The 26,209-nt window shown below is 42.1% G+C and overlaps 1 protein-coding gene across 6 annotated transcripts in view; it reads left to right on the top strand.

The window, feature by feature from the left end:
* The window catches only part of LOC114798208 (nuclear receptor coactivator 3-like), a 49,879-nt gene that overhangs the window by 20,171 nt on the left and 3,499 nt on the right, over positions 1-26,209 (top strand). For 5 of the 6 annotated variants that reach the window (XR_003751031.1, XM_028993708.1, XM_028993709.1 and 2 more), the window contains exons 3-20: positions 9,083-9,187; positions 9,301-9,461; positions 13,382-13,482; positions 13,918-14,092; positions 16,800-16,982; positions 17,667-17,753; positions 17,948-18,088; positions 18,189-18,336; positions 18,586-19,190; positions 20,060-21,180; positions 21,801-21,912; positions 22,388-22,561; positions 23,016-23,228; positions 23,663-23,765; positions 23,853-24,021; positions 24,855-25,199; positions 25,432-25,536; positions 25,685-25,913. Coding sequence is in view for 5 of the 6 variants with exons in the window: in XM_028993708.1 (XP_028849541.1) it covers positions 9,102-9,187; positions 9,301-9,461; positions 13,382-13,482; positions 13,918-14,092; positions 16,800-16,982; positions 17,667-17,753; positions 17,948-18,088; positions 18,189-18,336; positions 18,586-19,190; positions 20,060-21,180; positions 21,801-21,912; positions 22,388-22,561; positions 23,016-23,228; positions 23,663-23,765; positions 23,853-24,021; positions 24,855-25,199; positions 25,432-25,536; positions 25,685-25,913 (4,258 nt within the window). In the remaining variant the exon portion in view is untranslated. The remainder of the gene's footprint in view (positions 1-9,082; positions 9,188-9,300; positions 9,462-13,381; positions 13,483-13,917; positions 14,093-16,799; positions 16,983-17,666; positions 17,754-17,947; positions 18,089-18,188; positions 18,337-18,585; positions 19,191-20,059; positions 21,181-21,800; positions 21,913-22,387; positions 22,562-23,015; positions 23,229-23,662; positions 23,766-23,852; positions 24,022-24,854; positions 25,200-25,431; positions 25,537-25,684; positions 25,914-26,209) is intronic. The other variant, XM_028993711.1, reaches the window with a different exon arrangement.

Here is a 26,209-nt window from a genome sequence, read left to right as displayed (position 1 = left end):
TACGAAAGCCAGAACGTCTCCCCACCCACCCACACACACACACACACACACACACACACACAAAATTAGCACTGCACTGCACAGTCATTCACTGCAGAGTTTCCAGGCAACAGAGGGTTATTCCCAACGTGAGATGACCTCTGTGTGACCCCATGTCCTCAGTTTGTAGCATCTATTGATTTGTATTGTGGTTTAACACTTATGTCTGGCCACTGCAAACCTTTGTTCATAGATGATTAATTACCCTTATGAATGCTTATGCAGGAAATCAGTTTTATAATGAATATTGAGGAATATTATTATATAAAATATAATATATTATATAATATAACAATACAATTTTATTAAAAGGATTGAGACATTATCAAATCGAATATTTAATAATATAAATGTCAGGGTTGCCAGTAGGATTGAAATTTCTCATTCTATTTTCTAACTAATTCAGCGTCTTTCTAAAATAGTCATGATGTTTGTTACGTTGGGCTCAGAAATCTGTGTAAACTACTACTCTTAGTAGACCATAAATGACCATAATCAACATTTCTTTGTGGTGTGATTAGTAAATACAGGTGAGATTTTATTGTAAGATTTTGGCATGTTCTCCACTTGGCACCTCACCTGTGGTCAAGACCTTAGAGGAGAGTGCAGCACATTGGCCCACATGACCATCACCACCTGTTAAATATTTGGTTAATGCTGAATGTAACCGAAACCGCTGCTAAGAGACACTGTGAATAGATGCATCTCTGAGAGAAATGTAAACTTTTTTCCAATTTCATGTAAAGTGCTAACAGTACTAATATCCCATGAAATAATCATAGTGAAAATTTGCAGCTGAAAATTGATTAGAGTTCCACGCTATAGTTGCTTTTGGTGGTCTTTTAGTTTTAGCCTAGTCTTTGAGTGAAGCTGACATTTTTAGTTTCAGTTTTAGTCAACGAAAACTGATTACATCTTTGTCTAATTGTAGTTAATGAAAATGGCATCTTTTTTTTTTTTTTTTTGCAATTCTATTTATCCCAGACAATATAGTGCAAGTACCAAGTAGAACAGACAAAAAGAACATTTTCTTTTATTCACATTTCCCATTTCCTGATCAAAACAAGGTTATCTTATATTATTTTTACATCATCGACTCAAGAGTATACTACATTCATTCCAGACATGGGTGGAATGTTTTAAGACCACACATTCTGTTTTTTTCCTACTTTTCATTGTAAAGAAAGTCTGTCCGAATATCACTTTGTCATTTTCTCAAAGCCATCTGCTCAACCATCATAAGTATCCTGAAATCTAAGTAATGTTGTGATTCTGGAAGTGACATCTTCTGTGCAACAGGTAGGAGCTACAGGAAACAGAACAAGTATAATAACACAATTAAACTCGTCTCATTTTCATCAACGAAAATGAAGTCATAGTGGTACAAGTTTATGACTTGTAAATCCTATTTATTCTCATTTTTATTAATCAACAGTATTACATGATATATTTCATTAGTTATTGTCACATGACCAACAACATGATTGTCACGTGACCGTCTCGTGTTAAAAAGGTTTGTTGACGAAGATGTTTTGTCATACGTTTATTTGACAAAAACAACACTATTCCATGCCCCAACACTGTTATAGTCGTGTTCTCTATTCTTTGAGCTATTTTTCAATCATAAATGTAAAATTTTCCGCACATGAAATTCCCGTTTCATGCACATTCATGCTGCCCAGTAGTGGAGTGAGTGCGGCAGGAAAATTAAGTTTTACTGGTATTTGCTCAACACATGTAGCGCTAGAAAGGCATGATGGTCTGCTGGATGCCTTAGAGAGGAATTTAAGGCAATCGGACGTCATGTTGACTCCCAGCACAATCTCATTTGTACCTGTACAAGCTTCCTTTTTACAATATCATCTGCCGGAGTAGTGGATCAACTCTCTTCAGGCCCGATCAGATACGTTGAAATCATGGTGCCCAGCCAACCCAAAAGTTCGCTAAGGAAATTGCACCTCTGTCAACAAGAACTTCCTTTTTTCCACCCTCTCCTCTTTCCTTACTGCCTCCTGAATTTTCTGTGGTGCTGCCAGAGAAAGCACATTTCACCATCCAGGGAAAGCCGTCTGATGCGCTGAGATCTGACTATAGACTGTATAAAGCTGCATGTGCCTGGATGCCATGGCCAGTTCTTAGAATTACCTCAATAGAATGCACTCAAGGATGCGTGCCACTCTGACCCAGAGCTGAAATGCACCGCTGACTGTCTAGTCAGAGCTTTAAATAACCATGTTAACAGCGTAATTGTGACACTGTTCAGTCCATCTTTCTGCTAACCAAATATATAGGATACAAGAATAATTCTTTTTCTGAAAGGAAATTTTTGATAATGGACTTACCGTGGAACAATTAAAACTTTATTCATAGGCTCATATGTTGACATGATCTGCATTGCTTTCAGTAATATGTATGATAAATAGAATCTTGTCCAGGAATTTTGCTTTTGAGATTTTGGAGTTGTGCCACTGACTCCGCTGTTTGGATATCAAGAAGTTGATTGTCACTGGCGTAAAGCTAGAAAAGGAGCGCAGCGAATGTCATGGTTTCATATGTTAATAAACTCTTTATTATCTCTGGTGTCTTCAGTTTTCAAGCCATATCAGAATTTGAAAAATCTAATCGAAAAATCTAATCGTTCAATATGTGAAAGTATATCTTGATCATTTTTTTTTCATATCAGTCAGCCCTAATTCCACTGCCAAGGTGCCAAGTGAGAGAAGGGTGTTCCTTGTACCTTGAGTGATGGCGGGACCAGTTAAGAAGTGCTGGAGGATTGGTGAGGGGGTATGATAAGTGCTCTAAGGTAGGGGACAGTACCTTGATCAAGGTGACCTCAGTGATTCGAACCGGCCACCTTCTGATTACAGGTCCGGCCATTGCTTGGCCAGCCAGTAAGATGCTGGTCCAGTTGTCACAGTTGTCAGAGTTGTCAATTAAAGGATTTACTCTTTGGAATTTTTGCACCAAAAGACAAGTCGGACAGAGTCATAGCATGGATGTTTTACATTTACAGCATTTATCAGACTGCCTTATCCAGAGTGACATACAATCAGTGGTTACAGGGACAGTCCCCCTGGAGCAATTTAGGGTTAAGTGTCTTGCTCAGGGACACAATGGTAGTAAGTGGGATTTGAACCCGGGTCTTCTGGTTCATAGGCGAGTGTGTAACCCACTAGGCTACTACCATCCTATGTTTTAGTGTAAAATGGTGGGACCAAGGTGCCACCGAGCAAAGCACTGTCCCCACACACTGCTCCCCGGGCACCTTTCATGGCTGCCCACTGCTCAACAAAGGTGATTGTGTCACTGCGTGCTGTGCTGTGATCCACAATGACAATCACTTCACTTTCAATATTGGTTATAATATTTTGCCTGTTTAAAGTATGCAAGTTTATTTCTTGGTACGTTTTGGTCTCAGGCTGAACGTGGCTTTGTGTGAGACGACAGCAGCCAGTTAGAGGGATGATCCTGTTTGAGGTTGTCGTGTCTGGACCATGACTCATGTTGTTGTGGGTGTGTTTTTTCGTCTTTTGTTTTCTGTTCCTCAGAGCAGGTTCATTACTTCTCATGACTCAGAACCGAGAGGGCTTTGTGTTTATTTTTTGCCTGTCAGGAGTGTGCTGTCGTGTGTGTGTGTGTGTGTGTGTGTATTCACGGATGTATGTGTGTTCACATTCAATGCGCTTTTCCTTGCCGCCTGCAACAGCTTCTGCATGAGAGTCTCTTAAATCCGTGATCTAGGTTTGGCTTTTCTCATCATGCACCCCGCTCTCGATCTCACCGTGTAACAGATCCTGATGTGTTGAAACTGAGCCAATGCTGAATGGAGCAAAGTCCTCTGTGGGACATGCAGAATGGGTTAGATAAACAAATGCACGTATGAACACATGATCCGGAATACTTAGTGCTGGGAAATGCCGGACCTCGACCGCCTTGTTCTCAGTTCCCTCCTGTTTCTGGAAAGTTGCAGGTTCACCATGCACGCATTAGGGCCACGAGATGGGTACTGTAATGGAAGGCTCCCCCCCCCCCAAATACATGTTTTGCACCCGACAAGTTGTAACCCTGGGCAGCTTACAGCATCGTCTACACCTAAATCTTCCACTGGTGTCAGTGGACATCACAAAATCATCACATGATTTTGCCCAGTTGCCCTTCAGTTATCATAGCTTTTAATTAGCTTGGTATGCATTTTGTTTCATTAGGTTAGATGTGCATGCTTTTAATTGATGTGTACTGAATGAGCCAATAGTACTGTTCAGACCACATCATCACCTCAGATACGGTTTCTGCACTTTAGTTCGTATCTACATTCGTAATTCACGAAAACCATGCAATTTTTCCCAGGACAAAAAAGAAACCTAGAGAAAAAGGTGCGTGCTGATAATGTGAAATATATGGTGAAGCTGAGGTAGAAAGGATTTGTCTAGAACTCTCCATACATTTCAGTCCCCCGTGGGCCCCGCCTCCCCCCGTCCCTGCTGCCTTCCCGACAGCAGAGTCACGCTTGTAAACAGCTGCCTAATAGATCTCACACACACAAACATCATTAGTCATGAAAGCAGCCGTGATTGGGGCGCCATCCTTCTCCACGTCCTAAATCATTTATGCTCATTTTCTTCGCAAACATGCCCGTTGTTGCCCTGCCCCCGACTGGCTGTCACGGCAACGCCGATACGCTCGCCGCTAGTTTCTCACATCACGCCACCGAGCCGACCTTCAGCGGTTAGCTAACTTTTAAACACTAAATAGCTGTTTTAGGATCAGCTATTTAGTGCCGTTTTTACAGAGACTTGAGGCCGCGTGCTGATTTCTGTTCATTGGCTGTGAGAGAGTAAATCAGAAAAATCTCCTGATCCTTGCTGGCCTCTTTTTTTTTTTTTTTTTTTTTTTCTTATGTTTGGATTGTGAGGAATGGTGTGAATAGGTGAGGGTAGATTCTGTATTTCTCTCCAGAATACCTGACCCTCATTTGCAGTATTTTGATTCTGCACAGTCATTGATTCCAAAAGAAATTCCTGTGCCTTATGAGGACCAAACTACAACTCATGTTTGCTTAAGGCAGGGCATTTTTCATATTTAAAAATCTTGATGTCCCGGTTTCTTTGGACAGTAGATTAAATTTTGCCCTTTGTTGATTTTGTTCATTTTTGTTTTTTAAATTGCAAATAATAATTTTGTATAGTGCCACTAACAGAATGCCCATTTACATTTTGCTGGCTCCCTTTATTTCCTTCTGTCCTACAAAGATTTACTTTGAGAGAAAAGAAGAAAAAAAAGTGTTGTTGCATAGGGGTTCATTTCTAGACCTGTTGCAATTGTTACATAATCGCCTCATTGTGATTAGACCAAGCAGCCAACTGAAATAATGAATATACCCATCTCTGTAAACTGTGATTTAATATTATTATGACTATATTATAATTATTATGGCTCATATTTTTTATCCCTATTTCTTAATTTTGGACTGCACAATTTTTGGCTGGTGCTTTTTTTTCTATTGCCCTGTAATCATCACTTGGAAAACGGTTTTATTAAAATTGGTTATCTGGAGTGCATATTTAGTCAACATAGTGTTCATTGTAGGTCCTCAAAAAACACGACAACAGTCCTGGTGTGTCATTGGTGAGGAATGCCTGTGTGTCCTGAATCAACAGAAACCCGCCACTCTTGGGCATCACTGTTATCCACCAACTCTTGACCCTGATGGTCGACATCAACGACATTAGTAACAGAAGGCTGGGAAACCTGAAGCTGTATGTGTTCTGGTTGGAAAATGTTGAAAGTGTCGTTTCACACCAGCAGAAGAACTGTTAAATGATTGGTGCACCTCTCGTTGTTCCACCCGAGTGCCGAGTGCGCTGATGCATCCGTTGGCAGAATGGGCGGCGTCTCAGTTTTTTTAAGCCCACTGCCTCCCTCTAGCCCACCGTGTCCATCTCTCTGTGGCATGTAATTGACTTCTCCAGTTTGCCGGCACCAGACTGGAGTTGACCCATTTCCCTGGGGCATTCAGTTTCAAATAATAAACCATTCTCCTGGGCCATCTCATTCACTGTGCAATTAGACATCTTTTGTGCGAAAAATCGAATAGAATTGGTCCGTTCACTACAGACTAGGGGTGCGACAGCACAGGTATGGTCTGTACATCGGTTTCTGGACCCCCAATTCTGTTTGTTTTTGGTACATGTCTTGTACATAAAGATAACAATGCACAAGGTATTTTTAGTGTTTGTCTGAAGTGCCACGATAGGTCTGTTTAAAATCATTTTCGATGGACAGTTGTCAATTAGGGTTTGGAACTGATGTTAAATACCATTTTAAGATGAACTAGGTGGAACTATCAGCCTGCACTTTTGAGATTTACTTTAGTTGAGTTACACACCGCATGGAGACTGGGCACCTTTCACTTTTGAACAGAATGGTAACACTATGTATGTGTGTGTTATTTCAGATCTGAAGAGTCTTTCAACCGCACACAGTAAGGTTGAAATACCGGATGGTATTAAACTGCGACATGCCAGCATCTACACGAGTGTGTTTTCTTCATAGTTTTCCACCTTCTCTCAGTGTCACTTCCAGTTTTATAATATATAAATTTTGCTCTGTGTGTGAGAGAGACCTCTGACCCAACTGTTGGCACAATTAACTTTGGCTTTCCTGGTGTCATCTCTGGTACCCAACGCTGTGGGCCCAATACTTCTGGCCCTTTAATCAGTTTTTTAATCAGTTTTACTGGTTTTTATACGTGCAAAGCATTTTATATGCACTGTGATATCACCTGAACGGAAAATATTTGGCTTCAGTCAATAGTATGCAGATAAAGTTTATCAATTTTATCAGCTAGAATGGGCTTTGCACACTTCCATATGTGGTCCAGAGTATCGTCCTGGAATATTTTCTTGAATTTAGGGACCTTTAGATCCCCTCCACCGCTAAGTTTAATGACTTCTGCAACTGAGATTGGGTCTGATACTGGTGGAAAGTCGAGCGCTCTCACCAGATAGGAGGATATGTTCACCAGTTTGAGTTCTTCTAAAGGTTCATTCTACTATTCAGATCTAGTCAGTAGCGGTTAGCACCTCACCTCTGATGCTTATGCAAATGGGATGCATGAAATATGTGTTGTTTTTCTTGGTCTCATTTGACCAGAATTTGGTGGGCTGTTAAGGTTCTAGATATACTTCTCAGAGAAGTGGCCATTTGCGTCTCAGTTTTGTTATTTTGGTCACTTTGTTGTCTTAACTTTTAGATCATACTAAAAGCTAAGAACATTTAATCGTGTTTATTAATTACATGAAAAAATCTTTGCATATTTGCACTGAGAGACTCTTTGGAACATCGAATTCTGTGTGCTAGTTTTTCATTTTCCGACCTTGCACCTGCATCTTCAAAATAACAGCTATGATTATCTGGTTTCATCCTGTTAGGACTAGGACTCTTAACAATTTTTTTGATAGTGGACTCTCAATTAGTCAATTAGTGTTTTTAATTTTCACATTATAGTAGCAACCCACCATATGTCATATTTCCCTTGTTTTAGGTGCACCAGTGCGCATATTTTGCGTCAACGCAGTCGACCAACCGTAGAGGTTACACCCAAACCCATTGGTCACTGTTTTTAAGAAACGCAAACCTCTCATTGCATTCCGCATTCGTTCTAAAAAGCAGCTTTAGTTCAAGTTCAAGTTCAAGTAACCTTTATTGTCATCTCTTCTCTGTATTGTGCAGATACACAGAGAGACGAGAAGACGTGGCTCCAGTTTACACAGTGCAACTTAAAAGTAGACAACAAAAAAACAGAAAACAGATGCGTCACATGAAATACAATATATAAATAAATAGGATACAGAATATACATTTTAGCTAAAAATGAAGTGTTAAAGTGTTCGCTAAAAAGTGTTAGCTAAAAATGAAGTGTTAAGTGTTAGGTTTGCTGCAATGAGCATAAAAACTTCTGCCTGTTGTTGCGAATCAAAGCGTCCATAAAGGTGAACAAGACATCATCTGATTTATCTGAAAACATAATCTGAAGTAATGTAGAAAAAATTCTGGGATGCATTGAAAACCAAGGCACTGATAACCGTAATCGAATCGTGAGATCAGTTCACACCTCGACTCGCGATGCAGAGCAGTAGCATGATGTGAGTGTAGATATAATATGAAACGGAGGTGGGAAGACCGGCAAGGTGAAGAGTAGAGGGGCCGCATATTTTTTGTATTGTTTTTGCATTTGTGTTTCCCCCTCCCCTCTCACTTTGCGGTTTCTTTCTGCATGTGTCTCCAGCTCCACACTTGTCTTTCCTTCGCCCCCACCATCCACCCTCTTTTTGCCGCTGCCTTGCATCAGCTGCAGACAGACAAAAAAAAGAAAAAAAAAAAAAAAACAGTGGCCAATCAGACCACTCCCCCTCCTCCTCTTCCTAGATGGAGCCCATGTGCGGCGCCGTGTGCGCGTGGACCGGCAGACTGTTGGATAATGGGGCTTGTCGCTGAGCGAGGCTGACTGGGGCTGCGGTGCTGAAGGCCCCCTGTGGTCAATCCTGAAGAAATGCAGGTTGAGGGGGGATGGTGGGTGGATGTTGCAGATAACCATGAGGTGGAGAATATAGATTTTTTTTTTTTAATAACTCAGTGACTGATGTGGGTGGTTGAGGGTGGGGGTAGGGGGGTTTCAGACATCCAGTACTCCTGTTCAGTTCAGTCCAGTCACATTGTCACTTCAGAGCAAGGCTACTCTCCAAAGGCATGCATGTCCAGTGGATTGGTGACTCTACGTTGAGTGCGTGAGTGTGTGTGTGTGTGTGTGTGTGTGTGTGCTCGCTCCCCGAAAACAGGAGCTGACGTAAAAGCAATTTATTAAAACTCACAGTAACCCATTGTTGAATGTTGCACGCTGTTGATCTGGTGACAAAAATCTGCCAACTTTGCCACTTCCCAACATTAGTGACTAATGGAGCAATCATTATGTTTGTTTATTACTTTGCCAGCACATACTCTCATGTCCTGAGACATTTCATGGGTGTCCATGTTGGTGCAGGTGTTGATATGTGTAAAAGATGACCAGTCTGGGGGAGAACTCCATGGAGCCGCTGTGTTCTGATCGGAAACGGAAGCTGTCCACCTGTGACACCCCTGGAATGGGGTAAGTTTTTCAAGCAATGTTTTGTGTTTTTGTAGCTTGTAAGGCCATCTGCTAATAAAAAGTGGGCCGCACATTACACTGAATGAATGATTTAAAGATTTTGTTCCCTGTAGGTGTGATAAGCGACGGCGGGAACAGGAAAGTAAGTACATCGAGGAACTGGCCGAACTTATCTCTGCCAACTTGAGTGACATCGACACTTTCAACGTGAAGCCCGACAAATGTGCCATTCTAAAGGAAACTGTGCGCCAGATTCGCCAGATCAAGGAGCAAGGTGAGTTTTACGGATCTCTCACACACACTCACAGAGGAAGTGAACGAATGAAATGCAGACTAACCTCAACTTGAGGCAATTTGAGATTGAGCTGACTATCAATCAATGGTATATGTTGACTCCCAGCGATTTACTAGTCAACAATATATAAAGGACAATGAGTGAATTCATCACATTTATCACAGCGTAGTGGCATAGATATTACTTTCCATCGGCATGACTAATGCTTGTACATTTTCTTGCCACATACTTGTTCCACCTTTTAATGAATCATTAGTGTGACCCAAGAATGGTTGACAGGAAACATTAGTAGAACTGCGGTAGCAATTAACACAAAGTTGTGTGATGTTGTAATGGTAAAAGGACAGCCATTGGTAAGAGGGTTGTAGCTGCATTTCATTGTGAAAGTCAGCACACTTGCATGTTTCGTGTCTTGCTTGTATGAGTCATTTGTTGCTTTCCAGTTGTTTGAAATGTCTTATGTCCTGATTTTAAATCACTCAAATATGGATGTGCTTAATTAAGATGGTCATATTGTGCAATACCTGTATAAGATCTGTGGATTCCTTGTTCATAAAAACAAGGTTTTGATTTTGCAGATATGAGTTGTATATGTAATATAAGCAGAGGTGAGTAATAGCAAGTTACATTTACTCTGTTACTTGAATACATTTGTGAATAAGAAACTGTGAAACTGTACTGTTAATTAGCTACATTGGGCAACACTCGACTCGTTAATTTTTAAAACCATTTAAATGCTTAATTTTTGCCAGACACACCCGCCAGTAGATCTAACACGTTTTTTTTCCATTGAGATGTAGAAGCAATACATTATGACACAGTTTCACCAATCAAATGTCGTCTGATTGGATGCAATCACATGACCGCAAACGAACTTGTGCAGGCAGAGCATCTCAGTGTTGCCAGACATATCATAATGATCAACATAATTTTTCCCTCTGTATGATGTACATTCAATAATTCCATTTTTAATCCTTCATTTTATGGCAAAGTTTTCATCTGGCTGCGCAGACGTACTTGTTAATGCACAATAGTGTTGTGTGCCTTTACAGCCAATCAATGCACAATGTAACGTGGTGAGGCACAAAGTAAACGATGAGTGGTTTAAGCGTGGATTTGCATGACTGAGGTCTTGCAAATTATGGAAGACACAAAGAGTAAGCATACATAACAATGCCATCAGACTTACAGAAACGAATCAAAAGACCCCAGTTTTGCTAGGTGGTTAAAACCTGTAGCTAGCACTAACATTTTCTGAGCAATGTCTGAATAGAAATTGCGTGTGTGCCATAATTTCTCAAAATACTATAATTTTAGGATGCTGGTAGGATACTCTTTTAGCATTTGTTAACATTTTGTTAAACTGTGCTATGAGAAGTAGACAACTATAGATTTAGTCCATTAATTACTACAAACAGTACGTTATTAAGTATCAATCAAACAGTTACTCAGTACTTCATTAGTCCAATCACTAAATACTTTTATACTTTTGTAAATACTTTTTTTTAATTACTACTTTTTACTTGTACTTGAGTATTTTTATTTTGGAGTTCCTTGAGTACCGACGTTTCCCATCCAACCTGATGGAGTTTTAAAGGTGCTGCAAAGAGGAATGTGCAAAACTGGCCAAGGATAGGTTTACCAAGCTTGTGGCATCATATTCAGAAAGATTTGAGGCTGTAATTGCTGCAAAAGGTGCATCGACAAAGTGTTGAGCAAAGGCTGTGAATACTTATTTTCATGTGTACATGTTTTTTTATTTTTAATAAATTTGCCAAAACCTCAAGTAAACTTTTTGTTGTTGTCATTATGAAGTGTTGTGTGTAGAATTCTGAGGGAAAAAGGGAATTGAATATTTTTTAGAATAAGCCCATAACATTACAAAAAGAGAGGCGCTGTGAATACTTTCCGAACGCACTATACCCCTTCATCTCTGAAAAGCATTGGGTTGCAGAGGTTTCATACCGAGTTTTCATCTGATGTTGGCCAAGGCTTTCACTTTCAAGTAACAAACATGTTGCAAAGGTGGACCTTTGTCACTAAATGTCCTAGCATTGTACTCTGGCATGTTGCCATCAATAACATTGCAATAATCATGTACACAATGTACTTTGTGCAATTGAGCACAAATATGTGGTTTCAATCTGCATGAAATCGTAAAACACATGCAGGTATTGCATGCTTATGAATTGGGGACGTCGCTTTGTTACAAATGTACCAATAGTGTCCCTATTTGTTTAAGGAGCTTTTCAGTATTTCTGTAGTGACCAGTCCAGTGCTGGTATCTATTTATACCAGTTCTTAATACCCATCCCTGCTGCTCAGTGGCAATGTGAGAAACTTTCCAGTTTCCCTGCTTTCCGTTTATGTAAATTCCAGTGTGTTTGCATGAGGTAAACTGGAAGGACAGGTTAGCACTGGCAGGGAACCCTTTTTTTTTTTTTTTTTTGTTCTAACATTGGCATCATTGCACAAGTAGTGTTTGTCTGAGCACTGTTAATCATTTAGTTTGGAAGATTTGACTATCTCTACAATACAGTAGCTGCAGTACTAACCAGCAAATGCAGTGTGTGAGTAAACTGCAACTGAGTAAATGGTGCTGTGCCGTGTTTTCCACGGTTAGTGTGTGTGCTGGTGATTTTTTTTTTTATTTAAAAAAATTCTTTTGGAAAGCCTAGTTGGCAGCTGCCACTGTGGCGTCCAGTGGATGCAGATGCTTCACCCGGTGCAGGTGCAAGGATGGAGCAATAATTATTCTAATAATAATGCCGTAATTAGTCAGCGGTCCTCAGATGCACGTGTTATGTGTTCAATGTGTGTGACCGCAAAACCTGGCTGGAACGCATTTCCTGGTAACGCGACTCAATTGTCCTGGTTCGACCCGCCGTGGCACACAGCAGTAGGGGGCGCTGTAGGTGATTGGCAGGGATGCGCTGGTTGTGAGTGGGGGGGAGGAGACGTTTGGGTGACAGCTCTCAAAATCTCAGCCATCTCTTCAGGAAGGGGGAAGAGGGTACAGCTGTCTCTGACTTTGTAGAGACATGTTGCCATAGTTACAGGAAGTGAATAATGAAGTGGCACGCCGTCTGTTTCTGTGTCCCTCCTTTCCTCTCCCCGCTCTGTTCCTCCTTTCTCTCAATGTTATATTCTTACTGTTTTTTTTTTTTTTTTTTTTTTTAATTATTTTCCCTCCCACGTTTGTTTTTGTGTGTCTGCTTCATATTCTCATATTCTCCCATATATATATATGTGTGTGTGTGTGTGTGTGTGTGTGTGTGTGTGTGTGTGTGTGCAAAAGGTATTCTCACCCTGTTTTCCCACACCTGGCCATTGTTTCCTTTCTTTGCATGCTGCTGTCTCATTTTTATTTGAAGAGCATTGTGTGATGCGCCGCTGAAGTTGTTGGTAGACTCAGGAGATGGTGAGACAGCGTGGCGGTGAGACGGGAAGCATGTGTGAGGTGAGGCGGCGGGCCACTGAAGCGCGTCTCCGTCTTGTGAGAGTCTGGCAGCTCTTCCTCCAGGGAGCTCATCAAATGGAATCATCCCCCCCAACTCGCCCCAGACAGGTTCAGCTCCGCATTAATACATCTTTCTGCCCGCCGCCTCTCCTTGAATATAAAGAGCGAGACGAGCCGTTACCTGCAGCATAAACCCACCCTTCAGCCCTGCCTTATATTGGATAAAACATAAAAAAATCCCTACTTTCAAACCTGCTCATGAAGCTTGAGTAAGAGTGCCCTCTGGTGGGTGCCGATGCACTGGAAATTGAACCTGGACGTTTGTCTTGTATCCCTTGAAGCTGTTTTGAGTGTGTGTGAGAGGGACTGCATTGATTCATAAGAATTTATTTGTGTGTGTTTTCTGAAGGAGTCTAAAAAATAAGTTGTCACTTTTCAGGTAAGGCTGCATCGAGCGACGACGATGTTCAAAAGGCAGACGTGTCCTCTACTGGCCAGGGAGTCATCGACAAGGACCATCTGGGGCCACTCCTGCTACAGGTGAGCGGGTGGGCCGGGGCAAAGGTTGCACCTCTGTCCACTGATTGGCTGGTTATTGATTGGGGGTAGCGGAGCTCTAATGAGATTCAAGTTCTGATTGAGTGACTCTGTGGACGATCATCAGTCACTGTCACCAACAGCACACTGATTAAGACCTTGAGTCTCCTGGACACTGTGTGTACCCATCTCCACCCCCACCCCCGGTACCACCTCCCTTTATCTGTCCGTCTCATTCATCAATCTCCCCTTACACATCCCATCTGTTTCTTCTTATCGCTCTCTTCATTCTTCTCCCTTCTGCTCCGCCTCAACAATCTCTCAGTCTCTTCATTCTTTCTTGCTGCCTTTGTTTCTGACTTCTGCTTTTCCTATTTGTTTTTGGAGGTTAGATGGAACTCCTGTTTCAGAGAGTCTTTGTTTCCCATGATTAACCAGGCCCTGGATGGTTTCCTGTTCGTGGTGAACCGGGAGGGCAACATAGTGTTTGTGTCCGACAACGTCACCCAGTATCTCCAGTACAAGCAGGAGGAGCTTATCAACACCAGTGTGTACAACATCCTGCATGACGAAGACCGAGAGGAGTTTCACAAGAACCTGCCCAAGTCCAATGGTCCGACTCTCTTCTCTTTTTCATCTCTTCCCTTGAATTTTTCACAGAACTTGAGTATTTACCTTATAAATATCCAAATCAAAACCTGTTGAAATGTCTATTGGAACTTTTTTAGTAGTCGTAAGTAATTTGATGCAGAATTGCTCCTAACTGGGAACCACAGATAATTGTTAAATATTTTTTATGAGCACAAAATATGATAACGCACAAGGCGCTAGATAGATGCGTTCTATAAATGTGGTCAAAAAAGTTGACATCCCAATTTGTAATTCAAATGGCTACTGAGTAAGGGAAACATGGAAATGTGGAGTTAGAGATTGATTAAAGTGACATAGGACACTTTGGCCTCTATTATAAATGTAGTATATGTAATAAACGTAGTAATACAAAGTATAGAGCTACATGGGCACATTTACTCCCCCATTCTCTACAGTTGTGGCCAAAAGCTTTGAGAATGAGACATGTGATTTTTTTTTTTTTTTTTTTTTTCTGTTGACAAGCATAAGGCTGGAGATCATTCTGTCATGCTGACTGGGTTAGAACAGAAGACCGGATGCTTTAAAAGGAGGGTGATGCTTGTTCTTCCTCTGTTAACCATGGTTATCTGCAAAGAAACATGTGCAGTCATCATTGTGCTGCGTAAAAAGGGCTTCACAAGGCAACGATATTGCTGCTACTATGATAGCACCTAAATCAGCCATTTATCAGAGCATCAAAAACTTTCAAGTGTTTTGAAGAAGACTTCTGGGTTCCCAAGAAAGTTGAGCAAGCTCCAGGACTGTCTTCTAAGGATGATTCAGCTGTGGAATCAAGGTTCCAGCAGTGCAGAGCTTGCTCAGGAATGGCATGAGTGCATCTGCACGCACAGTGAGGCGAAGACTTTTGGAGGATGGTCTGGTGTCAAGAAGAGCCAGCAATAAGCCACTTCTCTCCAAGAAAAACCTCAAGGACCGACTGATATTCTGAAAAATAAATGTATAGGGATTGGACTGCTGAGGACTCGGGTAAAGTCATTTTCTCTGATGAAACACCTTTCTGATTGTGTTGGGCATCTGGAAAAATGATCAGCCCTGTCTCATGCCAACAGTTAAGTATCCTGACACTATTCATGTGTGGGGCTGCTTTTCATCCAAGGGAGTTGGCTCACTCACAATTTTGTTGCCATGAATAAAGAACGGTACCAAAACATCCTCCGACAGCAACTACTCCCAACCATCCAAGAACAGTTTGGTGAAGAACATTTGCTTTTTCCAGCATGATTGAGCACCGCGCCATAAGGCCAAAGTGATAACTAAGTGGCTCGGGGGAAACGTGATGTAGTTTGCATGAACTTGACGAAATTGTCAACAGAAGCCTTTTAGACTAAAATGCTTGTATTTATACTTGTAACAATACACCACAAAAACAACTGACAACAAAAGATTTGTCATTCTCAAAACTTTTGGCCACAACTGTACAGTGTAATACCCATATTCATATAATACATTAACATACATTAAACCCATCAACTCAACAAAAATGTGGGAAAGTGTGAAAAAGAAAATGACAATAGATTCTACCTTCAATTTAAAACTAAAATGACCACCTCATTAACCCTTTACTCAAATGCTCGTGAGTTTTTGTAATGTGTTCAACACCCTGTGGTTACAACCCCCATGGGACTAGGAAGTTCCCTTTGTTGATGTGGGGAAAATGTGCATATAAATTGATGATTCTTTATATATCTATGTTTTAAGACTTCCTGAATGTAAACACAGTGCATGTATGTTCTAGACTAAAGCTCTTCATACCGTGCCATGTTACGTTATGACGCTTTACATGGTGTAATTAATCACTGCTTCACGGTCTAGTCGCCTGACTGATATTGGGCTGCTCTTAAGGCACTCCTTTGTATAACATCTATATTACTGAAATGTTTCTGACATGCTGAATCATTTAGTCATAGTGACTAAATTAATCCCGATGTGTACTTATGGTCCTTCTGTAAGAGTGTGCATCTGAGCTGCTCTGTGGTTATTTATAAATCTCATTAATTATGAATGTTTCCTCAGCTAAAGCAGCACTGAGATTAACTCAACAGTAGATCGCCTCTGTGTACACACAGACACAGACACACACACACACTTTTCCACCAGAACATATGCTGCCCTCAGCACACAATTAAAACCTTCCACCCTGGCGATTTATTTATTTATTTATTTACTACTGTATAAAAAGCACTGAACATATTTTGTGGCATATTTGTCTGATTTGTTTATTAATCTAATGTTTTGTTTGGCCATCATAAATCTAATATGTTCATTTATTGTGTGATGCGATCAGGTAGCACCACCTAGTGGTGCCTCCATAAATTACACTGAAAACACGGTGGTAATTGTTGTAGATTAGGGACCAATAGATGTGAATATATGGGCATTTGTGTGTGTGTGTGTGTGTGTGTGTGTGTGTGTGTGTCTGTGTGTGTATGCGTCTCTCTAATGAAGATTGATAGGCTGCTCTGTTGGACACTGCCCAGAGTTTTCGAGTTCAGCTGCCCCACTGCAGTGCTCCTGCAGCCCATTAGCTCAGCTTCACCGAGGCGCATGCTGCTTCTCATACTGGGTGTCTGGGGTGGTATGGGCAGGGAATGAGAAATTTGTTTAGTGTGTATTTAAGAGTGAATCCTCCCTCTTATCTGTATGTTGACCCGTTTATTTATTTCTTATAGTGAATGGAGTGTCGTGGGGGGGTGAGGCTCCACGGCAAAAGAGCCACACCTTTAACTGCCGCATGCAGGTGAAGTTTGGTCATGCCCACGGCCCTACAGAGGAGGGTCCCGGTGGTCCTCGTTTTGAAACCATGCAGTGCTTTGCCCTGACTCAGCCTAAAGCCATGATGGAGGAAGGAGAAGGTAATGAACACACATTATAACCAGACATGATTACTGCAGTCATTTTGAAAAAAGTTTTCAATGTCATTTGCAAGTTTTTTGTTTGCCATATAAAAAAAGTGTGATGTATGAACCTCAAAGTCACAGGCTCACAGTATTTGATGAGTTTGAACATGCTATATTTAATAGATCTATACCACACTTGTGTACAAAAACCATTTTGGGCTACCTAAAGACACAGACCGGAACCATTATCCACCATCCTCACTTGTCACACTTTCTGCAGTGTCTTCACACCTTTATTACACCTTCCTGAACATCTAAAACAAACACACACGCTCTTATTTTAAAGAGACATGTTTCACAAACTGTCAGCCTAATCCAGATACACACCAAACCACTTTACCCTCAGGTCACTCAGAGTCTTCGATCTGCTGTCTGTTTACACTCTGCACTATTAACACCCTTTTTCATTTACACTAAAACCCATTTAAAGTCGTGTACCATGTCTAAACTTGTATCAGTTTTTTGCTTCGGCTATTATTGTGAAATATAGATTGTTCAAGGAGGCTGTTAAATTAATCAGAATACGGTGAGACAGGGAGGTTTTTCAAAAATGTATGCTACGCTATTCTCACAAAATATATATTTTTTCCCCCCACAATATTTTGACACTGTCTAACCTAAATATTTAATGTGTGTCAGATTTGCAATCCTGTATGATCTGTGTGGCTCGCCGTGTGACTGCAGTGGAACGAACTGAGAGCTTCAGTACCAGACACGAGCTGTCAGGTGAGACATCAGCTTCACTTCTAACCAGGAACCATCCAATCTTCTTAACCATCCTCTAATGTAAATGAATGATTTACACTTGCATTGTGTCTATAGTTTAAATTGCAGTTTGGTGAAATTGGTTATTTGCAAGCTGTTAAATATTGTCACTATTCAAAGTGATCCTATTATATAAACTGATTTGCAAAAACCAGGCAAGCTGATACAGATAGACCAGAATTCCTTGCGTGCGCCAATGCGTCCTGGCTGGGAGGACCTTCTGCGTAGATGCATCCAGATGTTCTTACAGCACAGTGATGGGCAACCCTGGTCACACAAACGTCACTATCATGAGGGTACATGCACTGCAGTTTGAGCTGTCTTGTTGTAATATATATCTATTTGACATTCTGCAATGTTTTTCTGACCTGTGCAAAATGTCTTTCTCTGTCTTAGCTTTCCTTCATGGTCATGCGGAGACTCCTCTGTATCGCTTTTCTCTGTCTGATGGCACCCCCGTTACTGCCCAGACTAAAAGCAAGCTCTACCGCCACCCCATGACCAATGAACCTCAAGGCTTCATATCTACACACCTGCTTCAGAGGTCGAGCCCTAACACACACATGTTTACATTTGCACATGCTCATATTTTGTCTTTTTTTTTTTTTTAATGCTATAATGAAATCCATTTGTCCTACTTAAACCAAACAGAATGTATTAACTCAAGTTGTTTTATACACACTAAACACATAATGTTCTGTTAAAATGTTATGAGGGCCACATGCAGCCATATTGTCAGTGTGCAATCCGGTGCTACGTTCTGATCTGATATTGGACTCTTGTCTTTCCTCAGGGAACAGAATGGCTGTCGCACAGGCCAGACGGGTGGTATGCGGCAACCGGGAATGGGCAATGCCAACCCTAGTCCCCAGATGAATATGGGCCCTGGTGGTGGCATGGGGATGGGCATGAACAGGGGGTATGGGATGAATGAACAGGGCCATATGGGTCAAATGGGACATATGGGTGGTGGTTCCATCTATGGTGGCAACCCAAACACTGGAGGGGGCATGGGCAACATGGGAAACAGAATGATGCAGATGAACCAGATGAATCACATGAATCACATGGGTCAAATGAACCAGATGGGTCAAATGAATCAAATGAACCAGATGGGTCAAATGAATCAAATGAACCAGATGGGTCAAATGGGTCCAATGAACCAGATGAGTCAAATGGGTCCAATGAATCAGATGAACCCAATGAATCCTGGACCTGGCATGCAGCAGCACCAGCAGCACCAGCAGCCTCCATTTCAAGCCACGGGGGGCTATGGCCTTGGGGGGATGAACAGCCCTGCTGGGAGCCCTGGCATAAATGGACCCCAGCAAAACATCCTAATGTCTCCTCGCACCAAGGGCAGTCCAAAAATGGGTGCTAGCCAGTTCTCCCCAGGTGGTAAGTCATTCCGCTTCTACTATACCAGTACTCAGTACTTACGAGCCTCCTTTATTTCCACGAAAGAAAATAAAATTAAAAGTTGATTTTGAAAAATTAACACTGAAGTGAGAGTTTGTAAGCAGTGATTTGTATCTGATGTCTTCAATCAGCTGTGTACAACAATATCAGTATTCTTGTAATGTTGTCAAAAATGTAAATAGTCAGACACGAATTGATGATACAATTGAAAACCAAAAGATGTGGACAACCCCGTTTGCAAGAAGTGCTTCAAAGTTGTTGCTGTCTAAGTGAACAGCCCAACAAATTTAGTAAAGCATTTGAAAGACCATCAAGACCATCAGTCCGTGTGGTTGTAGCCTAGTGGGTAACACACTCGCCTATGAACCAGAAGACCCAGGTTCAAATTCCACTTACTACCATAGCAAGACACTTAACCCTAAGTTACTACTGATTGTAAGTCGCTCTGGATAAGGGCGTCTGATAAATGCTGTAAATGTAAATGTATACATATACATCATTGCTACTGCTTACTGTAGACTGTTACTAGAGCTTGCTCGGAAGAAAACTGAATGTTTGCACAAGCTAATATATATATATATATATCGTATTAATTGCCTTTTTTCTGTGTAAAATGTTTATTTTTTCATTGTATTTTTGTGGCGTTCTGACTTTATTCAAAATATTTATTTATTTATTTAAAAGCATTTATTAAAAGTTCCTGTGTTTTGCTTTTTTTTACCACTGTAGTATTGAAAATAGCATAGAGTGCCATCCTTAGAATCAGTATCAAGTTAGAAGTTTCCGTATTGTTGACAAGTCTATGTTCTTGTGCAGACCATTGAGAAGCTGTGCTGGTTTCCTTGCAGGAATGCACTCCCCCATGGGTTCAGGAGGGGTTGGGAGTGGTGGCGGCAGCTCCTTCTCAAGTAGCTCCCTGAATGCCCTGCAGGCCATCAGTGAGGGTGTGGGGACCTCTTTGCCGTCCCTCCCCTCAGTCCTTGCCTCTGCATCCCCAGCTCACAAACCTGACAGTTCTCCCAGTATTCATTCCTCCACCCAGCCTTGCAAGTCAACCCCAGGACATGGTGACTCCAAGAGCCCTGCTGGTGCATTTGGCTCTGCTGCTGCAGACCACCATCATCACCACAGCCATGCACCCCCTGCTGAAAGCAGTGCAAGTGGCAGCGCTGGTGTCAACCAAGTGGAGAGGCCTGACAGTCAGGCTCCAGGAGGAGGAAAGGAGCATGTGGATGGTGCTGGAGAGACAGGACCATCCTCCACAGAACCACCCAGGAGAGTTCCTGACAGTAAGGGCCACAAGAAACTGTTGCAGCTCCTCACTTCCCCAGCTGAGGATCTGGGGTTGGGAGTGGGAAGTGGCTCCACTATCCCCCCTGTTCCTTCAGGAGGCCCTGGAACCAACACCTCAGGTGGGATGGAGGGCAGTGTCACCAGTCCTACCTCAACAGGGGTGTCTTCGTCATCGTCCTCCTCCAGCAATCTGGTGTCAAATCTGGGAGGAGCAGGTGGAGCTGGAGGTGTTTGTTCCTCCCACTATACAGCATCTCTACAGGAGAAGCACAAGATCCTCCACAAGCTCCTGCAGAATGGCAACACACCAGATGAAGTGGCCAAGATCACAGCTGAGGCTACCGGGAAGATGGCATTGGGGCACGAGCCTGGCATGGCAGCTGGAGACCCAGGTGGGGCACAGGGTGGAACAGCTACTGGGGCAACTCTTAACAACGGCGCCTCCACCGGGCCGGTGGAACCCAAGCAAGAGCAGCAGAGTCCCAAGAAGGAGAAGACCCATGCTCTCCTCCATTACCTTCTCAACAAGGATGACTCCAAGGAACCCGCTGACATCAAGCCAAAGACTGAAGATCTGGAGGGAAAGGGGTTGTTAGGAGTCTGCAATGGTGCCATGGGGTCGGGCTCCACACCAGACAACATGGAAGGCAAGATCAAGTCAGAGCCAGCAGATGAGGTAAATGTCTTTATGGAAACGGAACACTTTCATTTTTATTTTTTTTTTTTTCAGATTTTGCTTTTTTTTTTTTTTTTTTTTTCTTTTTTTTTGCTATTAAAATTCAGCATCATAGCTTTTTTTCCAGTGAGGTTTTCCCCACTTTTGCCACACTTTATACAGTATCTAGTGGATGATGTTGACATAAATGTGGGTTTTATTTATTAATCATTCTTGATTAGGATTGTTAGCAGAGATTCTCAAACGTTTTGGTGTGAAATATATTTTTGTCTGACAATATCACAACACTGATGTTTTACACACTTTGCTTAAGCCATAATGTTATTCAGACAAAATAGTTATGTCTCATTAGGTTCCCGTTCTCTTTAACGTCATGATTGGGAAACTGACCCATAATGGTTAATTTTGATTTTGTAACCATTGTTGCTGCACTGATTCAGAATTTTTCTGCATTCACATTGTGATTTTTTTTTTTCTAAAAACAGTTATTTTCCAGAGCTTTATTTTATATACCACCCAACACGAGAAGTTGAATAATGAGGGGAAGGAATTAAAATGTAAGATAATGGCAGTGTCACAAAAGCACTAAACTCACTACCCAGTTGCTGTTTTTTTTGCAGCTGGACACAATCCTGGGAGGTCTGAAGAATTCTGGTACTGAATTTCACCCAGATCAGGGAAGTGGAGCCAACGATAGGGGAAACAAGGCCCAGAGTTTCCCAGATGACACCGGTAATGACCCATTCACAGCACTGGTCCTGTTGGAACAGATCCTGTTTGTTTCAATCCATAATCAGATTAGAATTATGCCTGCCCAGGAAGACTTCATAAAGTTCCAGTCATGCTTCAGTTTCGGATTGAGTTTAGCCGAGCTACTTTTGCAGATAAAATCAGTGTCAGATCTCACTAACTTTCCCGTTTAGCCCGTTGACATTGCACTAGCAAAGCCACACTTGTTTTTTTCTTTTTCTTTTTTCTTTTGTGTAACACCTCATTAATTTAATTTGAGAATATTAGTTCCACTATTTACACTATTGTCATATTTTAGATCTTAACCAGATTATGTCGAGCTTACACTAATATGACTATCACACTATCATCGAACAACATGGGATTGAAAAAAATTCAAGATGTGACATTTCACACTGTGAATTCTCTTTGAATCAGCTTGCTTCTGATTATTACACTGACCCCTTCCATTCTGCAGGCGTAAGGAGTCCAGGACAGGGCGCTGGGTCCAGGGTTCCTTTTCAGAGGGCCCTCTCATTGGATGGGAAGTTGGCAGGGGGGACAGGGCCTGCAGCCAGACGCGGTGTCCCCTGTCCTATGCCCGTCAAACAGGAGAGCACAGATGGACAGGCGATGCTGGGAGGCAATATGGGTGTGTGTCCAAGTGCTCCTTTTTTGTCTCTCACCTTAAAGCGAAATGGTTTTGTGATGCTGTATAAAACATATAACACCTAAAAATCTAACACAATATTATTGTTTCTCCCATCATCTTCCCACTCACACTCCCAGTTTCAGTAGCTGAAGCCAGTCTTAGTGCAAGAAAGCCTGTGTATAAGCCGAACCCTAAGTACTTGAGTAATTAATGAGTGTGAGAATCTGGGCTCTCAGGTCAGGATGGTGTACAGTTGTTTTTCATGCTCATGTTTTTTTGCTCAAACCACCCACAAGCAAAGTTTTCTTTCTTACTGGCGCATAGAAAGAATATGAATATGAGACCCCTTCTTTTAATCCTGGTGACTCAGTGGTTTTCCTAAAATTTCCCAACCTTCCCATACCTGACCCATCATGAACTGTAAAGTACCATGTCAATGCTTGCCTGCCCGCAGGAATGATGAGCCGGGGGACGCCTGTTCATCAGCGATCAGGAGACTGGATGCCTCGTTCCAGCGCCAGTCCTGTTGGCTCATCCGGGCATCCAACTATGGGCCGTCCAGGGATGGACTACAGCTCCAAAGGCATGTTTGGAGGGCCCATGGTGAACCGGTCCAACAGTGTGCCAGGCGGCCGCTCCATGCTCCAGCAGCAGCTAATGGACATGGGTACATACCTTTGTGACTACAATCAGAAAAATATTCACTACCAGTTTGGATGCTGCAAAAAAATAGCAAACAAGTAGCAAAGTGACCAAGTGACTAGTTACAAAAATACAAAATATGTTTCTTGCATTGGATTCTTCAAAATTGTCAATCCCAACTGACTCTGTATTGAAATGGAGGCTATTAAATAGTTTTTTTTATGAAATACAAAATGTTTTAATAAAGAATGTCAGATCTGTGCATTTCATTGTCCCCTATGGTAGAGGTGGACAGCTTGCTAGTGAAATATAAATGTCTATTGAAGGGTTTCTCAGAGTTCTGTCTCCTTTTCAGAGTAGATGTATTGAATTGTTAAAATATCATTGTATTAGATGTTGATAACCCTGTTCAGTTTGTTGTGTATGTGTGTGCTTTATACCTTTCATGTTGTGCGGCAGGACCCACTGATATGAATATGGGGATGAGTCCATTTAGCCAGCAGTGTCCATCCAGCCAGTCCCCCTCATGGCCGGACAGCATGATGGGAATGGAGAACAGCAGGTAATTGCACATTTTGCTTGTTTCGCCTTATTGTAGTGTAGTATTAGTCTTGCCAACCGACCCTTTTACTGTGTGTTTGGCACCCAGGCGTCAGTTTGGTAATGCTCTGGATGATTTACTGGTTCCTCCATCCACCAGCGAGGGACAGAGCGATGAGAGGGCCCTGCTGGATCAGCTGGACTCGCTGCTCAACACTGATGTCATTGCGCTGGAGGAGATTGACCGGGCGCTGGGCATCCCAGACCTCATCAGCCAGGTTAGTACAGCATGCTCATATCCGTGCTCACTCATTCACACACAAAGAAACCCCCCAATCCAGTGTTGCCAGATCCTAAATGTTGAAGTACCAGAATCTTAAAATGATCTTATTTTGAGAACTTATTGTACACACAATTTCCAAACTGCTGTTGCTCAGAAAATATGCTTCAATGAGACATTATCATAGACTGCATATTATAGTTTGTATAGTTTCTAAAAGGAAAAAAAAACAGTTTTTAGTTTGTGTGTAATTGGTGCTTCATATCGTCGGGCCATTATAATAGCTCTATATTAAATGATCGACTTGCGGGCAAAATGACGAGTTTGACACCAATGTGTTGCACTGGCTCTAAAGGCAAGTGAGAGGACTGCACATTACCAAGCCAATAAAAGTCTGCACAGCCAGATGAAACCAGAGATTTCTACAGTGTTGTGCTATAACATAATATAAAACAAGGGAATAAAATTATTGTACATTACAAGGTTTTTGGAATTATTGATCGTACAGAGGGTAAAATTATAATACAAATATGATAATTATCATATACATCAGAGCATAAAATATTTAATGAAGGGTTTCCATGTGAAGTAACAGCTTCATAGTAAATTTAAGGTGGGTTAAGTCCAGACCTGCTTCAGTCTGATTGTACCTTAGGCGGTTTCAATCTCGCTGGATAACACAGGTTCACTTTATTTTATTGTACCAACATTTAATTAGTCAGTCATATTACACCATCAGGGCAAAGCATCCACTGTTTTTATTCTGTTGAATTTGAGCATTAAACATCACTTCTTGTCTTACCTTGAGTAATAGTGATTTTTCTTTCTCAGGGTCAGGGGGGAGAACCCCAGTCAGAGCCATTCCCAGGACAAGACCCTTCCATGGTTATGGAGCAGAAGCCAATGTATGGACAGGGCTACCCAGGTCCACCCTCTATGGGTATGCCCTCCGGCTATGGGGGCAGCCCCATGCAGGCTCAGCCACCTCCAGGGGGCTATGGCCCCATGATGAACCAGATGGGTCAGCAGGGCGGCTTCCCCAGCATGGGTGGTATTGGAAGCATGGGCCCAATGGGCAGCATGGGCCACCCTCGTGCCAACATGATGAGACCACGAATGATGAGCAACGCCAAGCCCATGAGGCTCCAGCTGCAACAGAGGATACAGGGCCAACAGGTAGAAACACATACTCTTACTCACCACTTAGCAATGATCACATAAACCATGTGATCCTCGATCACTGATTATAACATGACAAAGCAATACTGTATACATGTAGACACAATTGATTGTTGGCCTTCCAATAGAATGTTTTGTCCAGAAGATATTGGAGAATTGCTCTTGTAGAGTTGGTAATGGTCACTCCCTTCTCCAGTAGCATTTCAATGTTCTTTACCTGCATCCACAGTTTATGAGCCAAACTCGACAGGGCATGGCCATGAAGATGGATGCCCCTGGTGGTGGGGGACAGGGGATGAGGCCTAGTGGAATGCAGCCAGGCATGGGGGGTCAGGTATGCCAGCACATCCTGTGTACTTAAACAAGCCATTTGCCTGTAGGATTATACATGACTGATTTTATATGAATATAAATGTAGATGTCGGCATTTATGAGGATATGGATGATGAGAGTGAAGCCAGTTTGCTTCTGCCAAATTGCAGGCTGGATTTCTCAATGCTCAGATGATGGCTCAGCGCAGCCGGGATATGGTCAACATCCAGATGCGGCGACAAAGGATGATGATGATGATGCAGCAGCAACAACAGACGGCAGCTGGGGGTTTCAGCCCACCACCAAATGTTACCGCTCCTGCTGGCATGGACACGACCATGGGCGGTCCTCCCATGGGTCAGCCTGGCCAGCAGCAGTTTGGCTATGGAGGAAGCTATGGTGAGAAAGAGATGACCATTTAACATGCATTACATTCAGATGTGGTTATGAAAAATAGCATTTGTTGAAATTGTATGGCAATGAACATCTTGTATTCAAGAGGACTTCAGAACTATTGTAGAAAGCCTGGTGTGATGCAAAAAACACAAATATGCAAACTACTGGCTTATAGGGATGTTAGGAAATATCGATCCAGCAATATTTCACAATATTTTAGGTGGTGATATTGCATTGATACAGGGACATCAAATATCAATATTTTTGTTTACAAATGTAGTCTACCGGGTGGTGCTGTT

The sequence above is a fragment of the Denticeps clupeoides genome, chromosome 10 (genome assembly GCF_900700375.1).
Source record: "Denticeps clupeoides chromosome 10, fDenClu1.1, whole genome shotgun sequence".
NCBI lineage: Eukaryota > Metazoa > Chordata > Actinopteri > Clupeiformes > Denticipitidae > Denticeps > Denticeps clupeoides.
Note: the sequence above shows the minus strand (reverse complement) of the source record. Positions and strands in the feature narration are given on the sequence as shown.